Here is a 23802-nt window from a genome sequence, read left to right as displayed (position 1 = left end):
TTTATGGTAGTAGAATGTAAAGTCAATGAGATCAGGGATTTTAGTCTGTTGGGGTTTTTTACTATAGTATTTTAAGTACCTGGGAAAATGTCTTGTACATTGTAGGCCCTCAATAAATATTTGTCAAATTATCATCATCACCATCATTATTCTCATCAGTGGTTTTCTACCAGAGGTATTTTAGAAACATTCCAGTATGCCTGCTTTAATTGCAATATTTCTTTTAAACTTATCTTTCAGTAATGGTATATCCCTCCTTTTTCCTGTGTTAGTACAGGAATCTGAAGGTTAGCTTTTTAGGGACCCAAGGCTTCATCCTGGGTTCTAGTTGCTATTACCTACATTTGCCACCAGTGCAACCCTCATTCTACCCACCTACTCTCAACTTACTAGTCCTCATTTTCTTTTTCAACTTCCCTGGAGGCTCAATCAAATAAATATGTTGATTATTATGTAACCAGGATCTATGTGTATTATAGCAGCAGAGTTTTCTAGGATATTTGATATTTAATACTGTTTCCATTATACTTTTTTTAAAATCATGTGTTCAAATAACTATTTTCAAGTCATGCGATTCAAAATATTTGTGATTTAAAAATTTTTCATGTAAGTTATAATGTATTTTGTTATGGTAAGATTTATTTATAAGTATATCCTTTATTTGAGTGGCTGTAAAGTGTGATGGTGAAAAACCTGAATTCTAGCTCTTTCACTTACAATCTGTCTTATTTGAGGCAGGCCTCAGTTTCTTCCCTTGTAAAATGGAGGTGATGGAAGGATCTATTTCATTGGGTTTTGGTGAGTTTGGACGAGTGAAAGTAGAATTGTGCAAAAGTCAACATGGAAAAAAAGGATCATGAGAGAAGCTTAGGGAAACAGAATAGATGTTAACATTAACAATCATCTATCAAATACTTTTGGTAAAGGGCAGGCAGATGGAAAAAAATCATGCATTCAGTCCACGTTCTCTTTTCATCTAACAAAACACCCATATAAAGCTAGAATTGTCACAATTTTGATGACATACAGAACATTTCTAATAGTAAAAGCAGTTTATAGATTTCGCAAAATATCAATGGTATTGCATAATTCACCTTTATTTAACTATTGTCATTATATGTGGGCAAGTTATAGTGCTTTTTGCTGTACAGGATCGAGTAAATTTAGCAAAGTAGGGAAATTAGCTATACTGACATAGATTGTTGCAGGTAGTGTAGAGTTCCCTACTGAATGTACCGACAGTGGAATAATTTATAATATTCCTTCTCCACCAGATTTAAAAACTTTTGATTATATAAATGACACTGTGTTCAATGGGTTGTCCAATTACAAAAATATTTCACATTTTCAGCTTAAGAAACATCTAACATGCCCTTTCTGGGAATTTCACACGTTTTATTTTCAGTGACAAATGTTCTAGTGAGTGGCTTACTGCTAGAATGTCTTCAACTGTAGTCAAGTGAGAAGCATCTGAGTACCAAGTTCCAACTGAGATTATGAGGCAGTATCCATTGTTATTCAAAGAGCATGGATTTTTCACATTCTAAGCAATAGAACTAAACATTAACCTGCCGCTAATATGGTTGCATTTGGGAGCGATGTTTGAAATGTTATTTTTGGTTTTGCTTGCAGGAATACTTGATGTTAAGGGCTTCTTCCCACAGATACAACATTTTTCATTGCTGCTTCAGTATACACTTGGCATGCTACAAATAAACAAATCCCCATACACTAGCCCTTCACATCAATCTAGCACCTGCTTGCTAAAATATTGAAATTACACACTGGGAAAAGTCTGAATAAAAGAAACGTAAATAGTATAATCACAGTTATTTTCTTAAACAAAATAAAATTAATACGTAGTTTAAGGATACATCTATGTACTTGAATTTTTAGTCAAAAATTTAAAAAACTCTTTTTTAGCATATACAAGTTCATGCCTACAAATTAAACTCTATTCTTCATGTGTTTCCATTACCTTTTAGTCACATTACTTTATGTCTTGATATGTGGATAAGAGCAAACAATTCAACTGTGTTCAGTGACACACAATGTATTCATTTGAACTGACTTCCTAATCTTGTAAAATATGTATTCATTCCATATGAGTAATAAAAAATACAGTTTTATCTTAAATAACATCTAACTGTAGTTCTTATGGTATTTCACTAATGACACATCAGACTTCTTTCTCTCTTCTCCCGAGGAACAATGAAGTGCACAAAACCTAACTTAGCATAATCGATACTAAAACTAAGCTCTGAGGAAGGTCATGAATTGGGGTAAAAAGTGGCAACAGTTAATATGCCATGTTTTGGGACATTACTTTGGGGAAGAATGTTAAATCCTGAATGAAAATGAAATAAAGCCTAAAATCCATTGTATAAAAGGAATGTTTTATTAAACTGTTCCTCTTACAAGACACTGAGACTAAAACATGAGTAGCCTTATCTAATAGTAATTGTCTTTTTTTTTTCTTTTTCAGAGAGAGAGAGGGAGAGGGAAAGCTGGGGAGAGGGGTGGAAGGAGGGAGAGAGAGAATCTTAGGCAGGCTCCACAGCCAGGGTGGAGCCTGACTCAGGGCTGTATTCCACCACCCTGGGATCATGTCCTGAGCCTAAATCAAGAGTCCAACACTCAACTAATTGAGCCACACAGGCGCCCCTGTAATTGTCTTTTAAAATAATTAGTGCAATTGACATAAATTGAGCAGGTACTATATTCTGGGCAGTAATTTGAATCCTGTGGATACCAATATGAATTTGCTATGTCCTGCCCTTAAGGCAGTTTGCTCATGGAGACAGACACAAGTAATTTCAACCTAGTGGAATCCCTATATGGAGTACAGAGAGAAGAATGAAACAGTTTGTTTTATACAGCCTGCACACTTCTACCTCAGGCTTTTAACATCTCCTCTTCCATTTGACTGGAACACTTTCCCCCAGGTTACTGAGAGGTTTATTGTATCCTTTCTTCCAGATCTTTATGGCACCATATCATTGATGCCATATTTAAACTTGCAGCCTCCATCCCGACATTTCTTTTCCTCTTTCTTTAATTTTTCTGTAGTGTTTGTCTGTCTTACTCATTATAATATTCCTAGAACCGATAGTAATACCTAGCACAAGTGGGCACTCAACCCATGAATGAATATATTTTGCTTGGGAGTTTGGGTAGTCTTTATAAAGGCAGTGACACTTAAGTTAGGTTTTGAGGAAAAAGTAGTTCTTGAGTAGAAATAAGATGAAGTTTTCAGCTTCACCTCCTGGTCTCTAACTTGAAAACAAGTCAAAGAATAAAAGATCTCTTGTCCGGAAATAATCATAAATATAATGAGGGAAGTGTAAATTAATACAAGCAAGAAATAGAAAATGTTAAAAGCGTTCATAATCCAATGCTCATTGCATAGAATAAATACTAGTGGTGTGGGATATTTCAGCAAGAAGTAAACTAATAAAGGTCAAATAATTGGTAATGATTTCAGGAAACTTTGAAATAAATGTTAATATTATATGTGCTTTTTATGAAAATCAGAGTGAAAAAATTATTTTTTAATGCGTATTTATTTATTTTAGAGAGAGAGAGGTGCAGAGAGAGAGGGAGAGAGAGAGATCCCAAGCAGGCTCCATGCTGTCAATGCAGAGCTTGATGCAGGGAGCAAACCTGGGAACCATGGGATCATGACCTGAGCCGAAATCAAGAGTTGGATGTTCAACCCACTGAGCCACCCAGGCGCCCCTACATTTTAGTAGATTCTTCAGTCACATATTAAAGAATTTTTTCCTATTATCTACCAAAATAGGCTGCAAAGAGTCACAATTTAAGATCTTTAAGATCTTTAGGATAGCAATTCCTGTATTAAATACTCTTCTGTGATATGCCAGGCTCTGTAATATTCTATTACATCTCTATTTTTTTCTGATTAATTTTCAGATCATTAAAGTAGTATGTATACACATTGAAAATTTTAAAAACACTGTGGACAGAAAACATAACACAAAATAAAATGTAAAATAAATATGAAAATGAAAGTCAAAATGCCATCCTTGTGGTAAAAATCTCTGAAAACATAACAGAATTTTATCCTTACAAGATAATTTAAATGTGATCCATTTTTATGCTGAGCACATAACATGGGAATTTTGACAATGTTTCTATACTCTTTTTAAATAAATCAGTATTTTTATTTTAGAAGATTATTACGTTTTTGTTTTATAGTTAAGTAGACTCAAAAATAAGTTCTAGGCTTATTGTTTGGTTAAGTATATGATCATGGGTAAATCTCCAAATTATTTGTTTGCCTTTCCAATTTCCTTATTTTCTTTTTAATTTCTCTTTAACGTATATTTATTTTTGAGAGAGAGAGACAGAATGCAAGCAGGGGAGGGGCAGAGGGAGAGGGAGACATCTACAGGTTCTGAGCTGTCAGCCCAGAGCCCCATGCTGGACTCGAACACACGAACTATGAGATCATGACCTCGGCTGCTTAACCAACTAAGCCACCCAGGTGCCCTATTTCCAATTTCCTTATTAATAAAATTGAAATAACAACACCTGACCTGCTGATTTCCAAGAGGCAGGATAAAGTATAATTGGACTAATTTATGTCAAAGGACTTTATAAAAATACAAAATAATAATATAAAAATAAAAAATAATCATACGTGATTCTAACACAAGATATGATTATTTCAAAGCACATTTAATCCTGCTTCAGATAGTAGTGACATTGTATATTTTTTGATGTGGTCTTTTAAATTTGTTTATTTATTTATTTTTTTTAATTGAGGTACAGTTCACATGCAATAGTGAAATGGAGTGGAATGGACCCTTTTTTAAAGCATACAATTCAGTTGTTTTAGTATAGTCATGGTGTTTTGTAACCGTCCTCACTGTCTAATTCCGGAACATTATCATGACTCCAAAAAGAAACCCTGTATGCATCAGCAGTCATTTCCAATTTAACCCTCCCCACAAAGTGATAATATTTTGAGGTATAATATTTTAAACAACTTATGTTGAACTAAGATTTATGTTGCATGAAAAAAAAATCACTAATAATCTATTGTAGGCCATTGAGCAAAACATCATAAATCAGAAATCAATAAATAGTGAATTTTATTAAGTTTTCTAATGATGGTGTCCTGAGAAATATAATTGAAAAATATATTATATTTCATGTTGGCCATTATATTTTATGTTGTCTTTCATTTGCATGTAAATGACAATTGACAGAGTAATGCATGATATAAAATAAGATTGTATTAGTATTGGCAAAACCTGATTCTGTTCATGCTAACAGAGAACATGCATACTCATATGAACTAGGCTGTTTTGTTGTCAGGAACCATGATAAGTAATACAAATAGTGACACGCATTGGAGGGAACAAATAGCATTGCATTATGAAGAAAGACTTTGCTTTTATCAAGTAACAGCTATCGAGCTACATAAAATATTGCCTTTAAGAAATAGGTGATAACCTAATCCTGAGTAATGCATCATTTGAGATATTTTAATCATTGCCTTTTTAATTCTTTCATTCAGTGCAAAATTGTCCTTGGCAAATTGAATGGCTGTTTTTCCCATACTCCTTCACAATTGCTTTCTTATTTAACACCGTATTTTTGCCACCCTCAAGTTTCTATGATTATCAACCTTTAAAATAGATATTTTTCCTTAAGTCAGCAAAGATACTTTGTTTAAGCATGTTTCATATTTATAAGAAATGCCATCATTTTGGTTGATATGAGTTTAATGTATATTAAAATGGTGCTTTATAAGAATGTAATGCCTAAGTGTTGAAAATAAATAAAAGGTGCTATTGGACAAGAAAACTACTTAGTTGAAACCTGCACAGTAGTAAGAATGAAATTTTATTGCTTTAAAGTGACAGAGGTCTTAATTCTACATCATTTGAAAGTGGTTGTATGCTAGTAACAATGCCAACAATGAGAACATCATGCAAAAGTAAAAATGCAATAGTGAAATGAGCCATTGAAAGGAAGAGTCAGTGACCATATAATATTTCAGTTTCTATTATATCTAGTAGCAATCTGGTTAAAAAGAAATGACAGTTGCCCTGAAGGAAATAAAGTGGAGGTATTATTGTAGTAGTAGTTTGGAAAGAAAATTGCACTGTGTCTTGACTGGATTATTTCTCTATCCTTGTAAACTATCTCTACCTCTCTGTGGTGCTGCCTCTTGCCTTCTTTATACAAATTGAGTTTGTATCATCTAAACTCATAGGGCCCAGGGGCCCTTTGGTGACAGAGAGGAGGAGGAAAGGGGGAATTAGAAAAAGAAAATGTGACAGGCAGTTTTGAAAAGAAAAGCAATTTTCCTTGTGGGTCTGTTCCTAAATAGGAGTTCTTCAATGCAATATTTTGCTTCTGCAGAGCAGTCAGTCAGAATCAAGTGCATGCTTGTGCTGTTTTGTGGGGCTTGGCACTGACAGGTTTTATTTAGGAGGGGTGGGAATCCAGGGGGACTGGATGTGGGGAAGTTAGTAGTTTGGCTATATCAGCCCTGGAGGCAGAGTTAGCACTTGCGATGGGACAAAAGTATTTGTAGTCATCAGATAACTTTGCAGTCAGCTTCAATAGCATCACTCTGGGTTTTTTTCCTACTTTTTTTTTTTAATTTTGGCAGCCAAGCTCTTAGTAGAACCATCTGTCTTTCTATTAGTATTTTTGAGGCCTGTTTTGAAGCCACTTTGCTTGGCAAAGTCACTTTCATCCTTGGAAACGATTTTTAAAAAAAGTTCTGTGGCTTTTTGCCGAAGAAGAGTACTATGTAAAAAAATCCACATGGCTGTTCATTTTTGTTCTAAAAGAATATGGCTACTTTGTCTTTGTCTTAAATCACATGAAATTAGAGGTGATACAACTCCAGTGTGACTATTGGGAAGTGAGAGGCAGGCATAGCAATTTTAGCAGTGTTTTTATGTCTCTAGCTCTCACTGAGATTTTCTTTAGTTTTCCTAGTAGATTAATTGGAAGATAAAATTGACTCCTTTACTCTTAATTTTAGTGTAGTTTTTTTTTTCTAAAGACCATTGCATTGGAGAGGATAAACTGACAAATCTACTTTCTCTTATATGAAAAGAAAAATCACAAACTGTTAGTGGTCATTGAAGATCCCATGCCTCTTCTTGCTAATGGTAGAAAGTCAGCTTTGTGATCCTGGTTACTCCAGTTTGGGTAATTTTATCCTGCCTACCTAAACCCCTCTTGTAATCTCATTTGGATATTATATTCTTCATTTTCTCAAGAACTACTGTGTACTATCACTGTGTGCTTCTAAACAGCTGCTGTGTTCTCCCCTGAAGATGGCTGAATTTCATCTGTAGGTGAACTGATCCCTAAAGATGATGTGTGCTTGAACACAACAGTACTCATCTGACTGAACTCCTGAGGAACATTTGAAAGTTTTAGATTTTACATTTTATTTGTACTTGTGATAACTTAAATCATACAGCTGCCTTTCATTATAACATCTGTGTATGTAGTTTAAGCAAATGTACCATCATAACCTAACTTCCTGTTGTTTGAGCTCTCACACAAATTGCTCCTTGATACTGATGTGGAGTCCCTCTAGTTATTTGATTTCTGTATTTTTCCAGTCTAGTAAGCCCTTCCAGGTCTCTCTTCCTGGGGTAGAGCCCAGGGCCCATTGTCATTCAAAAGCAACTTTGGTTTCCTCTTAATGTCCTTGCTGAATTTCCCACAATCTCCTTGTCTTCCCCAAGCTGAGTGCTGGAATTCACCTTCTCTGCTCCTCAACCACTGTGACAGGAAAAAATCACAGGAAAGGGAAGACTCACAGAATATATATATATTCTCATATACCCACATGTATATAGCATCCCCCCCATGATTAATACCCCCCTTTTTTCTGAATATTTCTTGGCTCTTTCTCCTCATTTCTAACCCTCCTATAACTAATCAAGCCCTCATAATCTATTGCCAGGTTTACTCAATTAGCTTCCTGTCTGGTCTCTATGCTTGGTCTTTTAAATCTCTTCTCCATATACCCATCAGAGTATTCTACCTAACCTACTCAAAATCCCTTGGTTGTTCCCCACAGCCTCATGGGGAATTTCATGCTTCTTACCCTGACACACAGACTCATTTAGACAGACCTTCTCACCACTGGTTTCCTCTTACTTTTTCGTTATCCCAGACTGCCCAGATGGTGTCCCCTTCACATGATGCTTTTCCTTATCCCTGTTTCTTTCCTCATGTCTGCTCCTTTGCTTAGAATTCTTTTCCCACCCTCCCATCTTTTTGCCTAGCTGATTCCTACCTGTCTGTTCAGCCCCTGTACCTGGTATACCTATCCCCATGAGGCTTGCCTTGTTTTCTCCTGGCTACATTAGGAGTCTCTCATCTGCTTCCATAGTCTCCTACACAGGTTTCTGTTACTGAATTAATGGCAGTGGATTATAGTTACCTATATACCTATTTGCCTGACCAGACTCAGAGCTCCTGGAAGGTAGGTGTTATGTGTGAACTCATCTTTGTATCCCTCGTTAGACAAAAGTGCACGTTCTGCTTAGTGAAATTGTTGATTGAGTGAATAAACTAATAAACAGAGGCATGTGACTGAAAGCTAAAGGAATAATCTTAAGTACCTACTTGATATATTAGTATAAGGGAGTCACTAAAGGGTTTTGCAATAGAACATTTACATAAAATATAAAATATTTAACTATGGATAATTGATACGTACTAACTTGTTTTTTTTTTTACAAGTATCCTAATGTGACTAGCTTGTGTTGGATTCTTAAGATTTTAGAGGACAAGTTTACACTATGTGGTAGAGTGATAAATGATGTTGAAACATAATACACCATCTTAAAGGAAGTAGCCTCTTAAATTTATTGTGGGTTATTCTAACTAAGGAGTAACATGCCACCTATTAAAAGGACTAAAATTTTGTGACAAAAGAATTTTATTGAAACTTAATTATTAATGTCACACATTTTAAACCTTAATTAGAAGCTTAAAAGGAATTCCACGCATTAATTGAAAGAAAATAAATGAAGTTAATAGTGAATAGGATTTGGAAGTACTCAAAACTTCAAGTATGTAAGTGTGAATTACTAACCATATAAGAAACTAGTTTTAGAATTTATCCAGACATCATTATGCTGTTTTGATGTGATCTGTCTGTTACTCCCAAAGGGTGACTAAATTTCAGCAGAAGTGAACTGAAAATTAGTTAAGATACAGCAGTACTACAATTGATGCTCATTATTTTCACTAGTTGAGTTTTATAAAGTTGCCATGAACACTGAATTAGCAAGTACCAAACAGTTGCTCCTGGGAAAAATACAGATTTAGGTTCCTAAATGCCTTTGGTCACACCGTTTTTATCATCTGATCAACATATAACTTTGTTTTATGTGTGTTTCATTTTAAAGACACCTTATTAATATTTATTATTGATTTTATGTGCATTTGAAACGGTGAAGTCGCCAACAAAATGTCTTACTAGTATGCACACGTCTGTGAGTGACTGCAAAAGCACTGGTACCAGTAAATTTGGGGAGGGGGTAAGGAGTAAATTTCCAACTGGCAAATTTGCACATACAGATTCTACAAATAGTGATCAACTGTATTTTGAGATGCCTTTGTAGTTGCATATGTGGATTAGCCACAAATTTTGATATTTATTTAGTCTTTATTCTGAGTTTTAGTACAATGCTCTATAATCTGTTGTATGATAATCTAAAGAAAACCCATCATTGGGACAATGAACTTCGTCTTATTCACCACTATTGTTCCTTTCTTTCCCTTGTAGTTTCAACTTCCCCTCCAACTTCTCTTATTGTGCAGGAAACGAGTACTAGGTTAAGAGTTAAGACATATAGTTCCAGCCTCTTACTTTGAGGTGGGAACTTGGACAATTTATATGGCCAAGGCAGTATTTTCTTCCCATTCAGCAGAATGATTGTGTTGTGCCAATCTCTAGGATCTTTGTCAACCCTAAAACTCTGTTATTCTATATATGCAGATCTTGGAAAATTTAGGCTCTAAAACAAATCATAACACTAAATAAAAATGCATTTCCATAATCATACTAAGATAAAAGGCTTAGACTACATAGGTATTTAAAAGCACAGGAATATGTTACAATGTGTTCTTTCAAATACTCAAATTTTGGGGTGCCTGGTGCAGTCAGTTAAGTGTCTGACTCTTGATCTCCGCTCAGGTCATGATCTCATGGTTCAGGATTTCAAGCCGCATGGGGCTCTGTGTTGACAGTGCAGATGCTGCTTCAGATTTTCTCTCTCTGTCTCTCTCTGCTCCCTACTCCCCAGTTCATGCTATCTCAAAATAAATAAATAATTTCTTAAAAAATACTTTTAAATAGATGTAGTTTAAAAGATGGGAATATAGGGGTACCTGGGTGGCTCAATTGGTTAAGCATCTGACTCTTGGTTTCGGCTCAGGTCATGATCTTCTGGTTTGTGAGTTCAAGCCCTGCATTGGGCTCTGCTCTGATAGCACAGAGCCTGCTTGGGATCTCTCTCTCCCTCTTTCTCTGTCCCTCCCCAGCTCACTCTCTGTCTCTCTCTGTCTCTCTCTCTCTCTCTCTCTCTCTCTCTCTCTCTCATCTCTCTCTCTTTCTTTCTCTCTCAAAAAATAAACAAATACCTGATACAATTTCTTTTAAAAAGATGGGACTATATAATTTGTTCTTGTTTTTTTATTCATGAATTATCAATACATGTAGTAGTTTCAGCTGCTGTGCTAAGCTCTCTAGAGGTACAATAATAAGTAAGTTACAGCTTCTTTCCTAAATAAGCTCATAGGTCAAAAGGGAGGCTCAAGTTATACAAGTAACTATTATTCAATACAGTAAGTATTGTATTAGCTTTATGAGGTTAAAAGAAGTAACAGTTCTTTCTGCCTGAAAATTGGCACCACAAGAAAGAAGTGTTTCACAGGCAGACACATTATGTGGGTCTCAAAAGCTTTTGAAAAATAAGTAGAATTTTGCCAAGAAAAAAAGGAAAAGAGAAATCACTCAAAACAGAGGAGAAAACACTTTAGAGCACACTCAGGCATGGAAAAACACCGAGTATGCAAGGAACTCTTCGTGGTCCTTTGAGGCAAAAGTACAGGATCTGAAGCAGGGCAACATCTCTGGAAAGATAGACCGAGGACAACTTGTGAAGAATCTTGAATACCATGCTGAAGGGTTTGGTTGTGACTCTCTAGGAAAAAGCAAATCATTAAAAGTTTCTCACAAAAGGGACATATAAAAACAGATAAAAGACTCAATTAGAAGGGATTCTATGAGCAATCTGACTTAATGTCTGGTTCTATCCTGTGGGCACCAAAACCTGTAAAAGTCAGGCAGTGTGCCTTTCAACTACTTACATACCTGAGGGTGCTTTGTGACTCAAGGCGAAACATGAAGACAAAAAGATTAGTTGACAGTGACTGAAAGCATTCTATACAACTGTACTTCTCCAATGTGGATGCATGTTGGAAACATCAGGGGAACTTTAAAAATGCTGCTGGCTGGGTCTCACCCCTATTGATTCAAATTCAATTGGCGTGGGAAGAAGTCTGGGCATTGAGAATTTTTCAAAGCTTGTCAGGTGATTCTAATATACATTCAAGTTTGAAAACTGCACTAAAACAAGAACCTATTGTTCCTGCAATTCTAGAAGTTATGTTTCCCCAATTTTAAGCTATCTGAAATTTGGATACTTCCTATAACCCTTCTGTGTGTTTCATTTGGAGTTCCTTTCTTCTTCCTTCTAAAATGCTCTTGTTAAATTTATGTGTACATCATATAACCAGTGGTGTCTTCGAAAGGAGGAGGTGTACTGTGTAAAATATAATAACTTACAAACAATGAAATAGAAAATATATACAGCAGCTGGGTCTGTTCGTTTCCTTGCTTGCTATTCTGGTCAGTGCCCTCTTCTTGCACTGAACTAGCCCCCATGCTCCTTTGTCTTCTGATTTCTACCCCTTATTTTGCCCACTTATTCCCACCAACTTGCTCCATATGCAGTCTCTTAATTTTGAGTCTTTAGTCAATTGTGTTCCATTGGTTTTTACATCAGGTATATCTTTCCTCCAGTATGCTCAAAAAAGCCTGGCTGTAGTGATATAAACCTTTCGCTCTAACCTTAAGACACTGTCTTTTTGTATTCCTGTTTGTTGTCATTCCCTTTTAATTTCACTCTAGTGGCAGTGATAGGTTTAAAATCTTTTTGGCTAAAAGAAATGCCTTCCAATTTAGAGTCATTGCTGAAAACAGATCTCTCATTCTTATAGTGCTTATTTTTCTCTCCGTCTCTGTCTCTCTTTCCCCCTCCCTCCCACCCTTTTCTCAAACATCCCCCAACCCCACCCCACAGTGCATACACTCACCAACCAAAATCTCAGGAATAGCTCAGAAGTTTACCGTAAAAGATGAAATAATGGACAAACTGTAGGTGGACTTTTAAAGTGAGAAATGATGAGCACTATGGGAATCATAAGTGCCCCAAGAATGTTCAGTGCCAATGGGAGAAAGAGAAAACAAATCTGAGGGAGTGTTCAGGGTTGCTGTTAGGATTAGCAACTGAATGAATTTGCAGTCTTTTTTGGATATTTGTTTTCTTAGTCTTCTATCATTATCTCTACTGTAATGTAATGGGCATAGGCTCTTGCTTTTCTTGTTTACTCTTGTTTTTCTACTGCCAAGCTCATTTTCTTGTACATGGTAAGTGTCAATTAAATATTTTCCAGGGGTGCCTGAGTGGCTCAGTCACTTAAGCATCCAACTTCGGCTCAGGTCATGATCTCATGGCTGGCTCCTGAGTTCGAGCCCTGCGTTGGGCTCTGTGCTGACAGTTCAGAGCCTGGAGCCTGCTTCAGATTCTGTGTCTCTCTCTCTCTCATTCAGCTGCATTCCCTGCTCATGCTCTCTCTCTCTCTCTCTCTCTCTCTCTCTCTCATTTCCCAAAATATAAATAAACATCAAAAAATTTTAAATATTTTCCAAATAATTGAATTAATGTGTGGAAGGAGTAGTAAGAGAGAATAAAGCATCAGATACTTGATTTTTAGCATGATCCTAAATTCTTGGTCATATATTTAATAAAAACACCATCTAATAATAATGTTCATCAGGGAGATTTTGCTTAATAATTATTTTGGAGAAATATTTTAGTTATGATAACCACTGTATTGATCGGTAATGTGATATTGCTGCATAAATGACTACATTAGGTTGTATTCCTAGAAATCTCTGCTCATTCCAAGAAGATAGTTATTCTGTTATGCTGGGTTATTTATTTACTGATGTGAACCCCATATCCTGAGAATGACATCTGCAAATTAAAGTGTATTCCATAGATGGCAACCAAAACACAGACCATGTGGTTTGAAGAGTGGTTCAATTGCTTGTCAAAGGATAGATGAAGACAAAAGAGTGTATGTAACACAGAGCAGGATTCAAGGGACTGATTTTAGACCTAGTCTAACTCTCCCCTTCCATGGCCATGGACAAGTCGGTTCTCTTTTGGCCCTAGTTACCTTTCTATAAACAAAAGGGAAAGTCTTCATAACTCTCTAACCTTCTTTCCCAGCTCTTTTGTTCAAAAAATGTCAATCTTATGTGGACATGGGAATTATATTCAAGTAATAAAAGCTATTTATATGTAAAATGATACCAGTTTAGTTAGTTTTATTTTAGAAGGTAGAATTAGCCCTAAACAGAATTTATAGAAGGAGATTTTAGTTCGACCTCAGGGCAATTTTTTAACCATTACATTAATGCAATAAGAAAAAGCCTTATTGTATGAAGTAGTGATGCTTCATGTGGGTATCATGTAGTGAAATTATTCATCAGGTTAGAAAATGAATTTGGTAACACCTTCCAACTAGAGTATATTCTAATTTTGCTGTCTAAGGCTTGACCTCAGGGCCAGTGTTTGAGCAAGCTTGTATGCCAGTATATTGAATCGAATAAATGGTTTTCCTTTGTCATAAAGTAAGGAGGGCGGGAACCATGGAGCACCAAAACTTCGTCTCTTTGATTCGCTCTATCACGTTCAGCAGGTTCAAGGTCAACTGCCGCCATTAATGATTCCCGTGTTCCCTCCTGATCAACGGACACTGGCTGCAGCTGCCCAGCAAGGATTCCTTCTTCCTCCAGGCTTCAGCTATAAGGCTGGATGTAGTAAGTACCATTGATTTTCCATTTGGGAGTGGGTGGAGGGCATGGCTTTAAATTAGGCAATTTAATGTTCCTGCCACACCAAGAAATGACATCACTCATATAGCATTTTTATTTTAAAGAGGAAACACACCAAAAGTGTAGAAAAGGATTTATGTTGCTTTTTAAAAGAACGTAGATTATTTCTACGCTTCTGAAGCCAATATTTGCTCTTAATAATTCAGTTTCATAACTTTCATTTCTCATGTATTTTTCATAATATGAATATAATTTTCAGGTTCAATTTGTTTTTGCAAAGATAAGATAGGAAGATGCTTTTCAATTGCTTTCCATTGCCTTTTAAGATAAACTCATTTCCTAATGTGAATTAGTTGGCCTTTCCTTATCTGTCTCCTGCCTACGTTTACAGCCTAATTTCTTACTAGTCTTCTTTTAGTTCTTAGACCAAACCATACTCTTTCATGACTCTGGACTTACAATTGTGAGTGTTCGCTCTCTTCAGTATTCTGGACATCCTTCTTTTTCTTTTCTTTTTTTTTAATATGAAACTTATTGTCAAAGTGGTTTCCATTCAACACCCAGTGCTCATCCCAACAGCCGCTCTCCTCAATGCCCATCACTCACTTTCCCCTCCCTCCTACCCATCATCAACCCTCAGTTTATTCTCAGTTTTTAAGAGTCTCTTATAGTTTGCTTCCCTCCCTTTTTTTTTTCCCCCTTCCCCTCTCCCGTGGTCTTACGTTAAGTTTCTGAGAATATTCTGAACATCTTTCAACTCAGATCAGGGAGAACTTGCCTAACCTAGTTAGATCCCTTTCTCTTAGTTCCTTTGGATCCTGTATATTTTCCCTTTTATTTTAATTTTATGTAAGTTCTATGAGAGCAAGTGCTGGCTCTGTCTTATTCATTGTTATATCTAAACTTTTAGTACAACATTCAATTACTTGTTATGAATGAATGAATGAATCACCACTTGTTACAAACACTACAAGGGCATTTTTGCACTAAGTGAGAAGTTATTCCAAGATAATTGTTTATATTGCTTACTAATTTTAGATGCCAGTGATTTTATGACTTTTTTTCTTTTTTTATCAAAACTGAAATTGTATATTGTTAGTTGTGTAAACACTCTAATATTTCACTTTCCAGAATTTAAATAGCCAAAATGCCAACTATAATCTGTTAAATAAAAATCATAACAAATTCCAAAGAGAGAATAGACCACTAAGCAACATATCTCCTGGAACATTATTACCATGGCCAGAAAGAGTATAGAGAAGTCAAGCTCATTAAAATATTTTTATTGATAAAAGTAAAACATCATCGGAAACAATTAATGAAATATGATCATCTTTTAGATATTCATGTAGAATATTGTATTGTAAAGCCCGGTATATGTGGGCTCGTTTATATTTTAATAAATTGTCCCATTAACATCTTGCTATGCTTCAGTATTTATTGCATTTGAGAAACTCTATCCAACATTGCTAGAGATCAGATCTACGCTTCCTGTAAAAATGATGTCTTGGATTTTCACATTTTAACATTTATTCTTAGTCTTTAAACATTTCTCTATATAATATTGAAGAAGTGGGATGCATTTTTTTTTAAATATACAAAGCCATTTGAGAAGAGTAGATTGCAGCTATAGAGTCTAGGTAAAAGTGAACTAAACTTGGGACTATAAAAATTCACACTTGTATGATATTTTGCCCTTTGCAGTTTTGAAACTACTCTTTCACGTCTTTCTCTTGACTTTGGTTTCATGTGTTTTAAGATGGTGTTCTCACTCTGGGTCCTGAGTTTATTCCTTTAATATTAGTTTCCACATTATTCTGTCTTCATAGATCGATTCATTCAGAAACACCAACATTTTTTTATGATTAAGGACTATATTTATATTCTAAGCATTTAAGTTATAAGAATAATTTAAATTCTAAATATAGGATTTTAAACTCTGTTGCTACACTAAATTCTGAGTTTTTAATCGTAAAATTTTGGTTTTTTTGTTTCCATTTTCCTAAGGAATTGCTATTCACCTTAAACGCACGTTGCCAATGTGTTTTTTGGTAATCTTGGTTATTAAAAAGAAAAACAAAAGACACTTTTGAAAATCATCAGTTACCTGAGATTGCACCTGCAATATGTATGTATAGACAAGTTCTGTTTTCCAGAAAGGCATTTTTTAAGTAACTGTAGAAATAAGCCCCATCAGCAAATATTGTACTGAAGAGAAAACCATGTTGGGTATGAACAATAGAGTAACTTTGGGCCTGGAAAAGGTCAAGGACACCTCTACCTCACTCCCATTTGCCAGAATTGGCATGCTAAAATTTGTTCAGTGTTAATGTGATGTGGCATGGAGAAACTTCTTTCTAAAATCGTTCATGTATTATCCATTTGATATTTATGCCTTTGGTGCTTAAAATTACAAATAATACCATTTCTTTTGTAACCTTGGAAATTAAGTAGAATATAGCCTTTACAGCCGCTGGCAAGCCTGAACCTAGTATCATGCCAAACCCTGAAACTCAGAAGCCAGTGGCGCAAGAAAGGACCACCCTTGTTGACACTCTGGCACTTTGACTCAGTTTGGGTGGAAGCACTAAGTAGTCCAGGCTATTTCCTCACTAATCACATTGCAGGAAAGAATAGAGATAGGAAAGGACATAAATCTTGCCATCTCTCTTCAGTGGGTCTCCTTATTTTCTCCCCAGAATTGTCAACAATACGTCAGTTGTTTTAATTTGAGTATGATTACCTAATTCTCAATGAAGAAGACTGACCAACTCATCTCGATTTGTGTTTCAAGCGAATATCAAAGACATATTTGGTGGTATCAGAAATTCAAATGCTTTTCATCAGTCCATTCATAGAAAGTATTGATGATAAATTTTTCCATTTAGACTATGTATCTTGATCAAATAAATAAAATAAAAATCTCTGGAACTATACGAGAAAGTTCAGATGTTCTCAGGAGGGAAAAGATAATATAAGAACATTAAGTTGGGGAACCTAAGCATCACAATTGAGTGGGCATCTGCTGTTTTCAAAAAAAAGAAGCTTTCTGTTGGACATAAAGATATTTTCTTTTTGAAAAATATAATAGTGGAAGTATGGCATAGAATGGAGACCTACTGCTGGATTCTCCCTTAACTGTTAAAATGAATGTCAGTAAATAATAGAATAATTTAATAGCAGTACAACCAAAGACTTCAGAGCAAACTGGCTACATAGTAAAGAAGTTTTAAAGAATGTTGTAGTCCACTCGTATCCGTGAATATGTAGATCAGTTTACAGATATTGATGTATTATTATCAGAATCTCAGGTTCTGTTTTGGCATATGCTATTAATGAAATCAAGTATGAAACCACACTTCTTCATGGATCCATATCTAGTTATTACTTTTCTTACTTATTTTTTCAATGTTTATGTATTTATTTTGCGAGAGAAAATGAGTGGCTGGGGGAGGAGCAGAGAGAGAGAGAGAAAGAGAATTACAAGCAGGCTCTTCACTGTCTGCACAGAGCCCGACGAGGGGCTCAAACTCACAAACTGTGAGATTATGACCTGAGCTGAACTCAAAAATCAAATGCTTAACTGACTGAGCCACCCGGGCGGCCCCCTACTTATTTCTTAATATCTAAAAATACTTCCAAACTTCTAAGGTGGTAGAGATAATGGTGTATTATTAAGTTTAATATTTTTAATATATATAATAACTTGAAAACAATTACATAAAAACACTGGTTTGATCAATCACCTCAATTCATAGACCATTCCACACGGGAGAAAAATTAATGAAATAATCTGTATCTTTAACTTGTCAATTCTATGAAAACTGTCAACTAAGTTGCTATATGTAGACACACCCCAATTTTTATAATGCATAATTAAAAATCCCAATTTTAAATTATGTTTGTGGGCACCTGCTCATTTTAATCAGTAAACTCTCATTAAAGTTCTTGGATAAATTTTAAAACTAACTAAGTTTCCAATATTGAATAATAAAATAAATGGTGTAGAAATGAATTGGTTCAAGTACACTTTGGATGGTTGAGGAGTCCAAGGACCCAGTACACTTCCCTCTGCTGAAAAGTCTAAATGAAATCCTAACCTCTTAACCAAAGGCTTCAACCTGTGAACCACAAAAGTTGTTTCATCTAGACTTTTGTGAAATACAATGTACACACATTTGACACCTAGAGAATACTTCATGTCGCAAGAAGACCCCACTTTTGTGTTCACTCATATGGCAAAAAATCTAACAAATTTCACAATAATTTTGAATGTGTATATTGGTTTTAGCATTTTAAACTTGAGAGAAACTTTTGAGATAAGGTGGTTGAAAGTCCTAATTTTGGTTAATACAAATTTTACTGATTCCAACTTCCAGTTCTCTTTCCAGGACACACAGCTTCCTCACACCCCACCCTCAAAGTTAAATGGCGTTCCCTCAGAACACATAGTTTGTAGGCAGGAATGAGAGGAATAGGTGTTTCTCTTTTCACTAATAACTACAGTCCTCTGCTCCTTTTTGTTTGGGTGTAAAATTTCTAGTCATATAATTCTAACAGCTGCCTTAGAAATTTGTGACAGGAACACATTTTATGCGGAAATAAAAAAATCTGCAGGAAGGCAATCCAATAAAATAACCCATTTTCTATATACAGTATAAAACAAACGGTGGTAAAAGAGTTGGCTCAAGAGTTTAGCCCAAAGTGTCAAATTGAATGTGTCACATAGCTGCAGATAGTCTTTCCCCATAGATGGGCATGTGCCTAGTGCTGAAGTTCCCAAACTGTGTGCTAAGGTACCAGGGTGCCTTTACTAATTCACAGGGGCATACAACATATTTTAAAATTTCAAGGAAAATACAGAGACATCTGTCAGACACTACATAAAATACCTTAGCTGTTTAGACCTTTACTACTTAACAAAATGGAAGAGTTGGGTATTTCTTTTGTCCTGCAGGTGCCATGAAAAAATTATTGAGCTGTAGATGGTGCCTGAATCCAAGAAATTATAGGAACTTTTGGCCTAGTCTAGTACATGTTCATTTAAAAACTTAATATGACCTATCTTACTAGAAAGTTATTGGTGTCGACCTATCATATTACAATCATAGAATGGAATATTATAACAAAATTTATCTTGTACTTGTGGGTTATGGACAATATTGTATACAGAAAGCAGTTGATTCATTTGTCTATACCAGTTGATTCCTGTGTCTATGTGACTCCAAATAGTTAACTGTGTTTTTGTTTCATTTTGATTTAATTAACCCAGTGTGAAATACACAACTACAAGCTGAAAGGTACTTGGAATGAGAGAACGTGGACTTGAATTAAGTTTTGCCTTGTTCTGCTACTGTGATTGTCCTGTGCAAGTTACTGAGCTTTCTTTTCCTCATCTATAATATGGACTAATAACACCCATTTTACTTAATTGTTTCAAAGATTAAATGGGATTGTATATGAACTAGTACCTAGGTAGCATTGTGCCAGGAAAACACAGATCTGGTTTAAAAGAATATATTCTAAAACCACACCTGGCAATTAATTGCATTTCGTATCCTATCCAGGATCAAATTCATTCAACCACACCTGAATGGGGCTTCCTCTGACTAGGAAAATTGAATTGTTTAGAGAAAAGTATTACAGTGCTGATGGAAACCATTTGTCTCATGTAGATACAGCCTTAACTACTTACATCATAATCACCAAGTTTTAACTTTTTCTGTTGTCATTTTCCACTTGTATATTTATCAAAGCTCATGTTGGAAAAGATCAGGTCATTTTGTTTTTTTTGTTTTTTTGAAAATGTATTTAATCATTGTTTTGGCTGTATGAAACTAGAAATATATTCACATACTTTGCACATTTTAACACATTGATTAATTTTTCAGAAATGTGCTAAATAAAATAGCCATATAACGTTACTGATTGAAATATTTAATTGCCTTATGAGATTAGCTTAAATAAATAGAAGTCGATGAGCCAAGCTTAATAAACTTAAAATATGCTGTATTTATTCTTCATCAGTTTTCTGAACAGTATTTCTGCTTCTAATAAAAAAGGAAACTCTCAGTTAATTAGTTCCTCATACACCACAATAAAATTAATGTTTAGGAGTTAAATACCATAAACTTCCTCAGGCATATTTGCTGATGTGTTCCTGTTTTTGGTTAATGTCACATGTTTCATTGTTTAATGGGGATATCATGTGGGTTCCATTATATCTCTCTCGTGTAAAGGGTCCATGTGTCTGGCATTTTAGGAGACTGCATGCTAATTTCTGATTTAACTGTGTCAGCTGACATACAGGTCGTTGACAATCAGTGCTGAAACAATCACCGAATCACAAGCTAAAAACCATTGACATGGTACGCTTTTATCAAATTGACAAAATAGGAAACATGTGTTGTCAGGATCACATACTGTAGGTTCTTTGTACGTTAGCAGAGAGAAGAGGATGTAATCATATATTCAGGCTTCTGTGTTTGTGCGTTTTAAAATTATTGTGACCAGCTCTTCTCTACCCCCCCTCCCCTGAAACACCTTATAAACCAATGACTTTGGGTGAACCCAACTTCGTTGTAGAATTTAGTCTATATATGTGTGTGTGTGTGTATATATATATATATATATATATATATGTGTATATATATATATATAATTTATATTGTATTCATTATATTTGTAATATATATTATATTAGTATATAAAATTAGTAGTATTAGTAAATATATATCTAGATCTAGATATATATTTACTAATATTACTAATCTAGATCTAGATCTACATCTAGATCTAGATATATTTATTTAAAGAATTGCTGTGGTACCTGCACAGCCAATCATTTAATTTTTTTTTCAACGTTTATTTATTTTTGGGACAGAGAGAGACAGAGAGAGACAGAGCATGAATGGGGGAGGGGCAGAGAGAGAGGGAGACACAGAATCGGAAACAGGCTTCAGGCTTTGAGCCATCAGCCCAGAGCCTGATGCGGGGCTCGAACTCACGGACCGCGAGATCGTGACCTGGCTGAAGTCGGACGCTTAACCGACTGCGCCACCCAGGCGCCCCCAGCCAATCATTTAAATTGCCATCTGAAATAAGTTAGACTGGTGGCTTAAAATGTGAGATGATTAAAAAGTAAAGAGAATTGAGTGCAAAAATGTATATAACATTCCACAATTATGGTGGAAGCTACCCTCCAATTCTCATGGGAAGGATGTTTTTAGGTCAATAAAATGTGGTGTATTTTTTTTTCCCTAAAAGGGAGTTTATAGTATTTTTACAAGATTCATCACTGAGAGAAGGGAGATGTATGTTGTGACAAAGTGTCATAACTTGGTATAAAAACAATAGCTTATATTGTACCTTATTGTTTATAAAACATAGACACATAATTAATTTTAAGCATCATAACTCTGTGAGCTGATAACTAAGCTATGTTAGTAACTACTGTTGAATCCCGTCCTCCCAACACACACACACACACACACACACTACTACCAAAATACACACATGAGCAAACACAAAAAGCAAAAGCCCCTTTTTCAAAAAATTCCTCAGATTTTACTAGACCAAAAATATATACTTAATCTTTTAATCCATCTTGTTTGCTTTTTAACACTTAAGAACATAAGCATGCCATTCAATTTAAATATAAACCCATTTGGGTCAGTTTTTCCTTTTTTGACATAATTCTTGATAATGTAGACTTGTCAAATGGAAAGAAAGAGTGCTTGGTTGATGACACTCTGTGCTCTCAGCCAAGAGGCCTCACAATGTGGTATTACCATATATGACATTGCCATAGTCCAGCCTAACCCTCAGAATTCTAAATTTATATCTTTCTGGCCACAGCAAACATGGAATCTCATCTTGTAGCAGCCTCACATGAAGGTCATCAGACTGAAATGTAAGCCCAGAAAGGCAATATTTTATTTGAATAAATTTATTTGAATAAAATATTTATTTGAATAGAACTGTCAGTGATACCAAACACCTCTCTTCTCCGGTGTGCATATTCTTTCACTGTAGGAAATTCCATTAGAAGACAAACTGTAGTCACGAAGTTGATAGGAAAATATGGAAACAGAAAAAGTATTTAGTAAAACAGGTGAAGATAATATTTGCTTCCAACTCTACAATAGATACATATCTTCTATGAGGACTGAACAAGTCATGCTCTTATAATATCATGTGGAATCATATACTGTTTTAGGTTTATCTACTTTAAAGGCCAAAATAATATTAGTTGAAACATGGTGAAAGAATATTTTTTTTCACTTACATAATAGTCCAAACATTGCTCCTGTGGTAGCTCCATAAGAGCAAATCCCAGGCTTGTGCTCTTATTATACCACCTTCCACAAACTATAGTTTCTGTCTTAGATATCTTCCCCAGCCACCATATCCCCATTCCAGCCAGTGGAAAGGGCAGAAGAACTACAGCGACTTTTTAAATAATACTATTTCCCTAAAAATTTATTTTGGCTCTATATTCAAAGAATATTTTCTTACACCTACTTAATACAGTCATCTCATAACGACCTTTCGCATTTTTTCCTAATATATTAAAGATAGCACCTGCTGACTGCACAAATTTCAAATGATGTAGAAGCATAGAAAACAGAAACCGAAAGTTGTTTGTCTACACTCATATGCCCCTATAATCCCACTCCCCATATGTAATCACTGTTAACAATTTGGTACTTATTTACCAGAACTATAGATAGAAATATGTATGTGTTTATATATAAATAAGTATATACATTTATTTATATATAGATACATATATGTGATATGTAAAATGTGAACATATCTGTAGGTTGTAATGTGTATGTAATGATACATAGATGTTATATATATATATATATATATATATATGATTTGTACTAAATAATATATAATGTATATGAGGGTAATGTTCTATGGACTATATTCTACTTATAAATTAAAAAAATCACGACTATCTTTCCTCTTCTGTACTTTTATTTTTTTTTTAATTTTTTAAGATATTTATTCATTTTTGAGAGTGAGAGAGACAGAGCGTGAGCAGGGGAGGGGCAGAGAGAGAAGGAGACAGAATCCAAATCAGGCTCCATGATCTGAACTGTCAGCACATAGCCCAAAGTGGGGCTCAAACTCACGGACTGCAAGATCATGACCTGAGCTGAAGCCAGACTCTTAACTGACTGAACCACCCAGGTGCCCCATCCTCTTCCATACTTTTAGATCTATCTTCTCCTGCATAATATTTCATTAAACTGGATTACCATATTCTATTTGCATTTCCCACTAATGAACATTTAATTTTGTCTACAATATTTACAGTTAAATAATTCTACAGTAAACATTTTTGTGTGCACATATTTGCCCCAAATGAACTCTTCTAGTCCCAGTATATGGCATTTTACTTTCATTCATTTGTTCCTTTCTGAATAGTTTTCACCTGAGAGATTGCCTCTGCGTTCTAATGCTCTCTGAGTTGGTTGATGGAAGGTCTAAAACTTTGAAAATTGACTCATCTGAGTCAAGCTATAAATAAGCATCATTGAGACTTGTAATCTGAAACTATTAATTGTCTGGATGACTTC

General features: G+C 35.1%; 1 protein-coding gene across 47 annotated transcripts in view; it reads left to right on the top strand.

Moving 5' to 3' along the window:
* The window catches only part of SOX5 (SRY-box transcription factor 5), a 1008244-nt gene that overhangs the window by 863586 nt on the left and 120856 nt on the right, over positions 1-23802 (top strand). For 42 of the 47 annotated variants that reach the window (XM_053225987.1, XM_027035741.2, XM_053225993.1 and 39 more), the window contains one exon: positions 14071-14194. In XM_053225987.1, coding sequence (XP_053081962.1) covers positions 14071-14194 — 124 coding nt within the window. The remainder of the gene's footprint in view (positions 1-14070; positions 14195-23802) is intronic. The other 5 variants (XM_053226014.1, XM_027035734.2, XM_027035745.2 and 2 more) reach the window with 1 other exon arrangement.

Source organism: Acinonyx jubatus, chromosome B4 (genome assembly GCF_027475565.1).
Source record: "Acinonyx jubatus isolate Ajub_Pintada_27869175 chromosome B4, VMU_Ajub_asm_v1.0, whole genome shotgun sequence".
NCBI lineage: Eukaryota > Metazoa > Chordata > Mammalia > Carnivora > Felidae > Acinonyx > Acinonyx jubatus.
The sequence above is the reverse complement of the archived record's forward strand: the minus strand, read 5'-3'. Positions and strand labels throughout refer to the sequence as shown.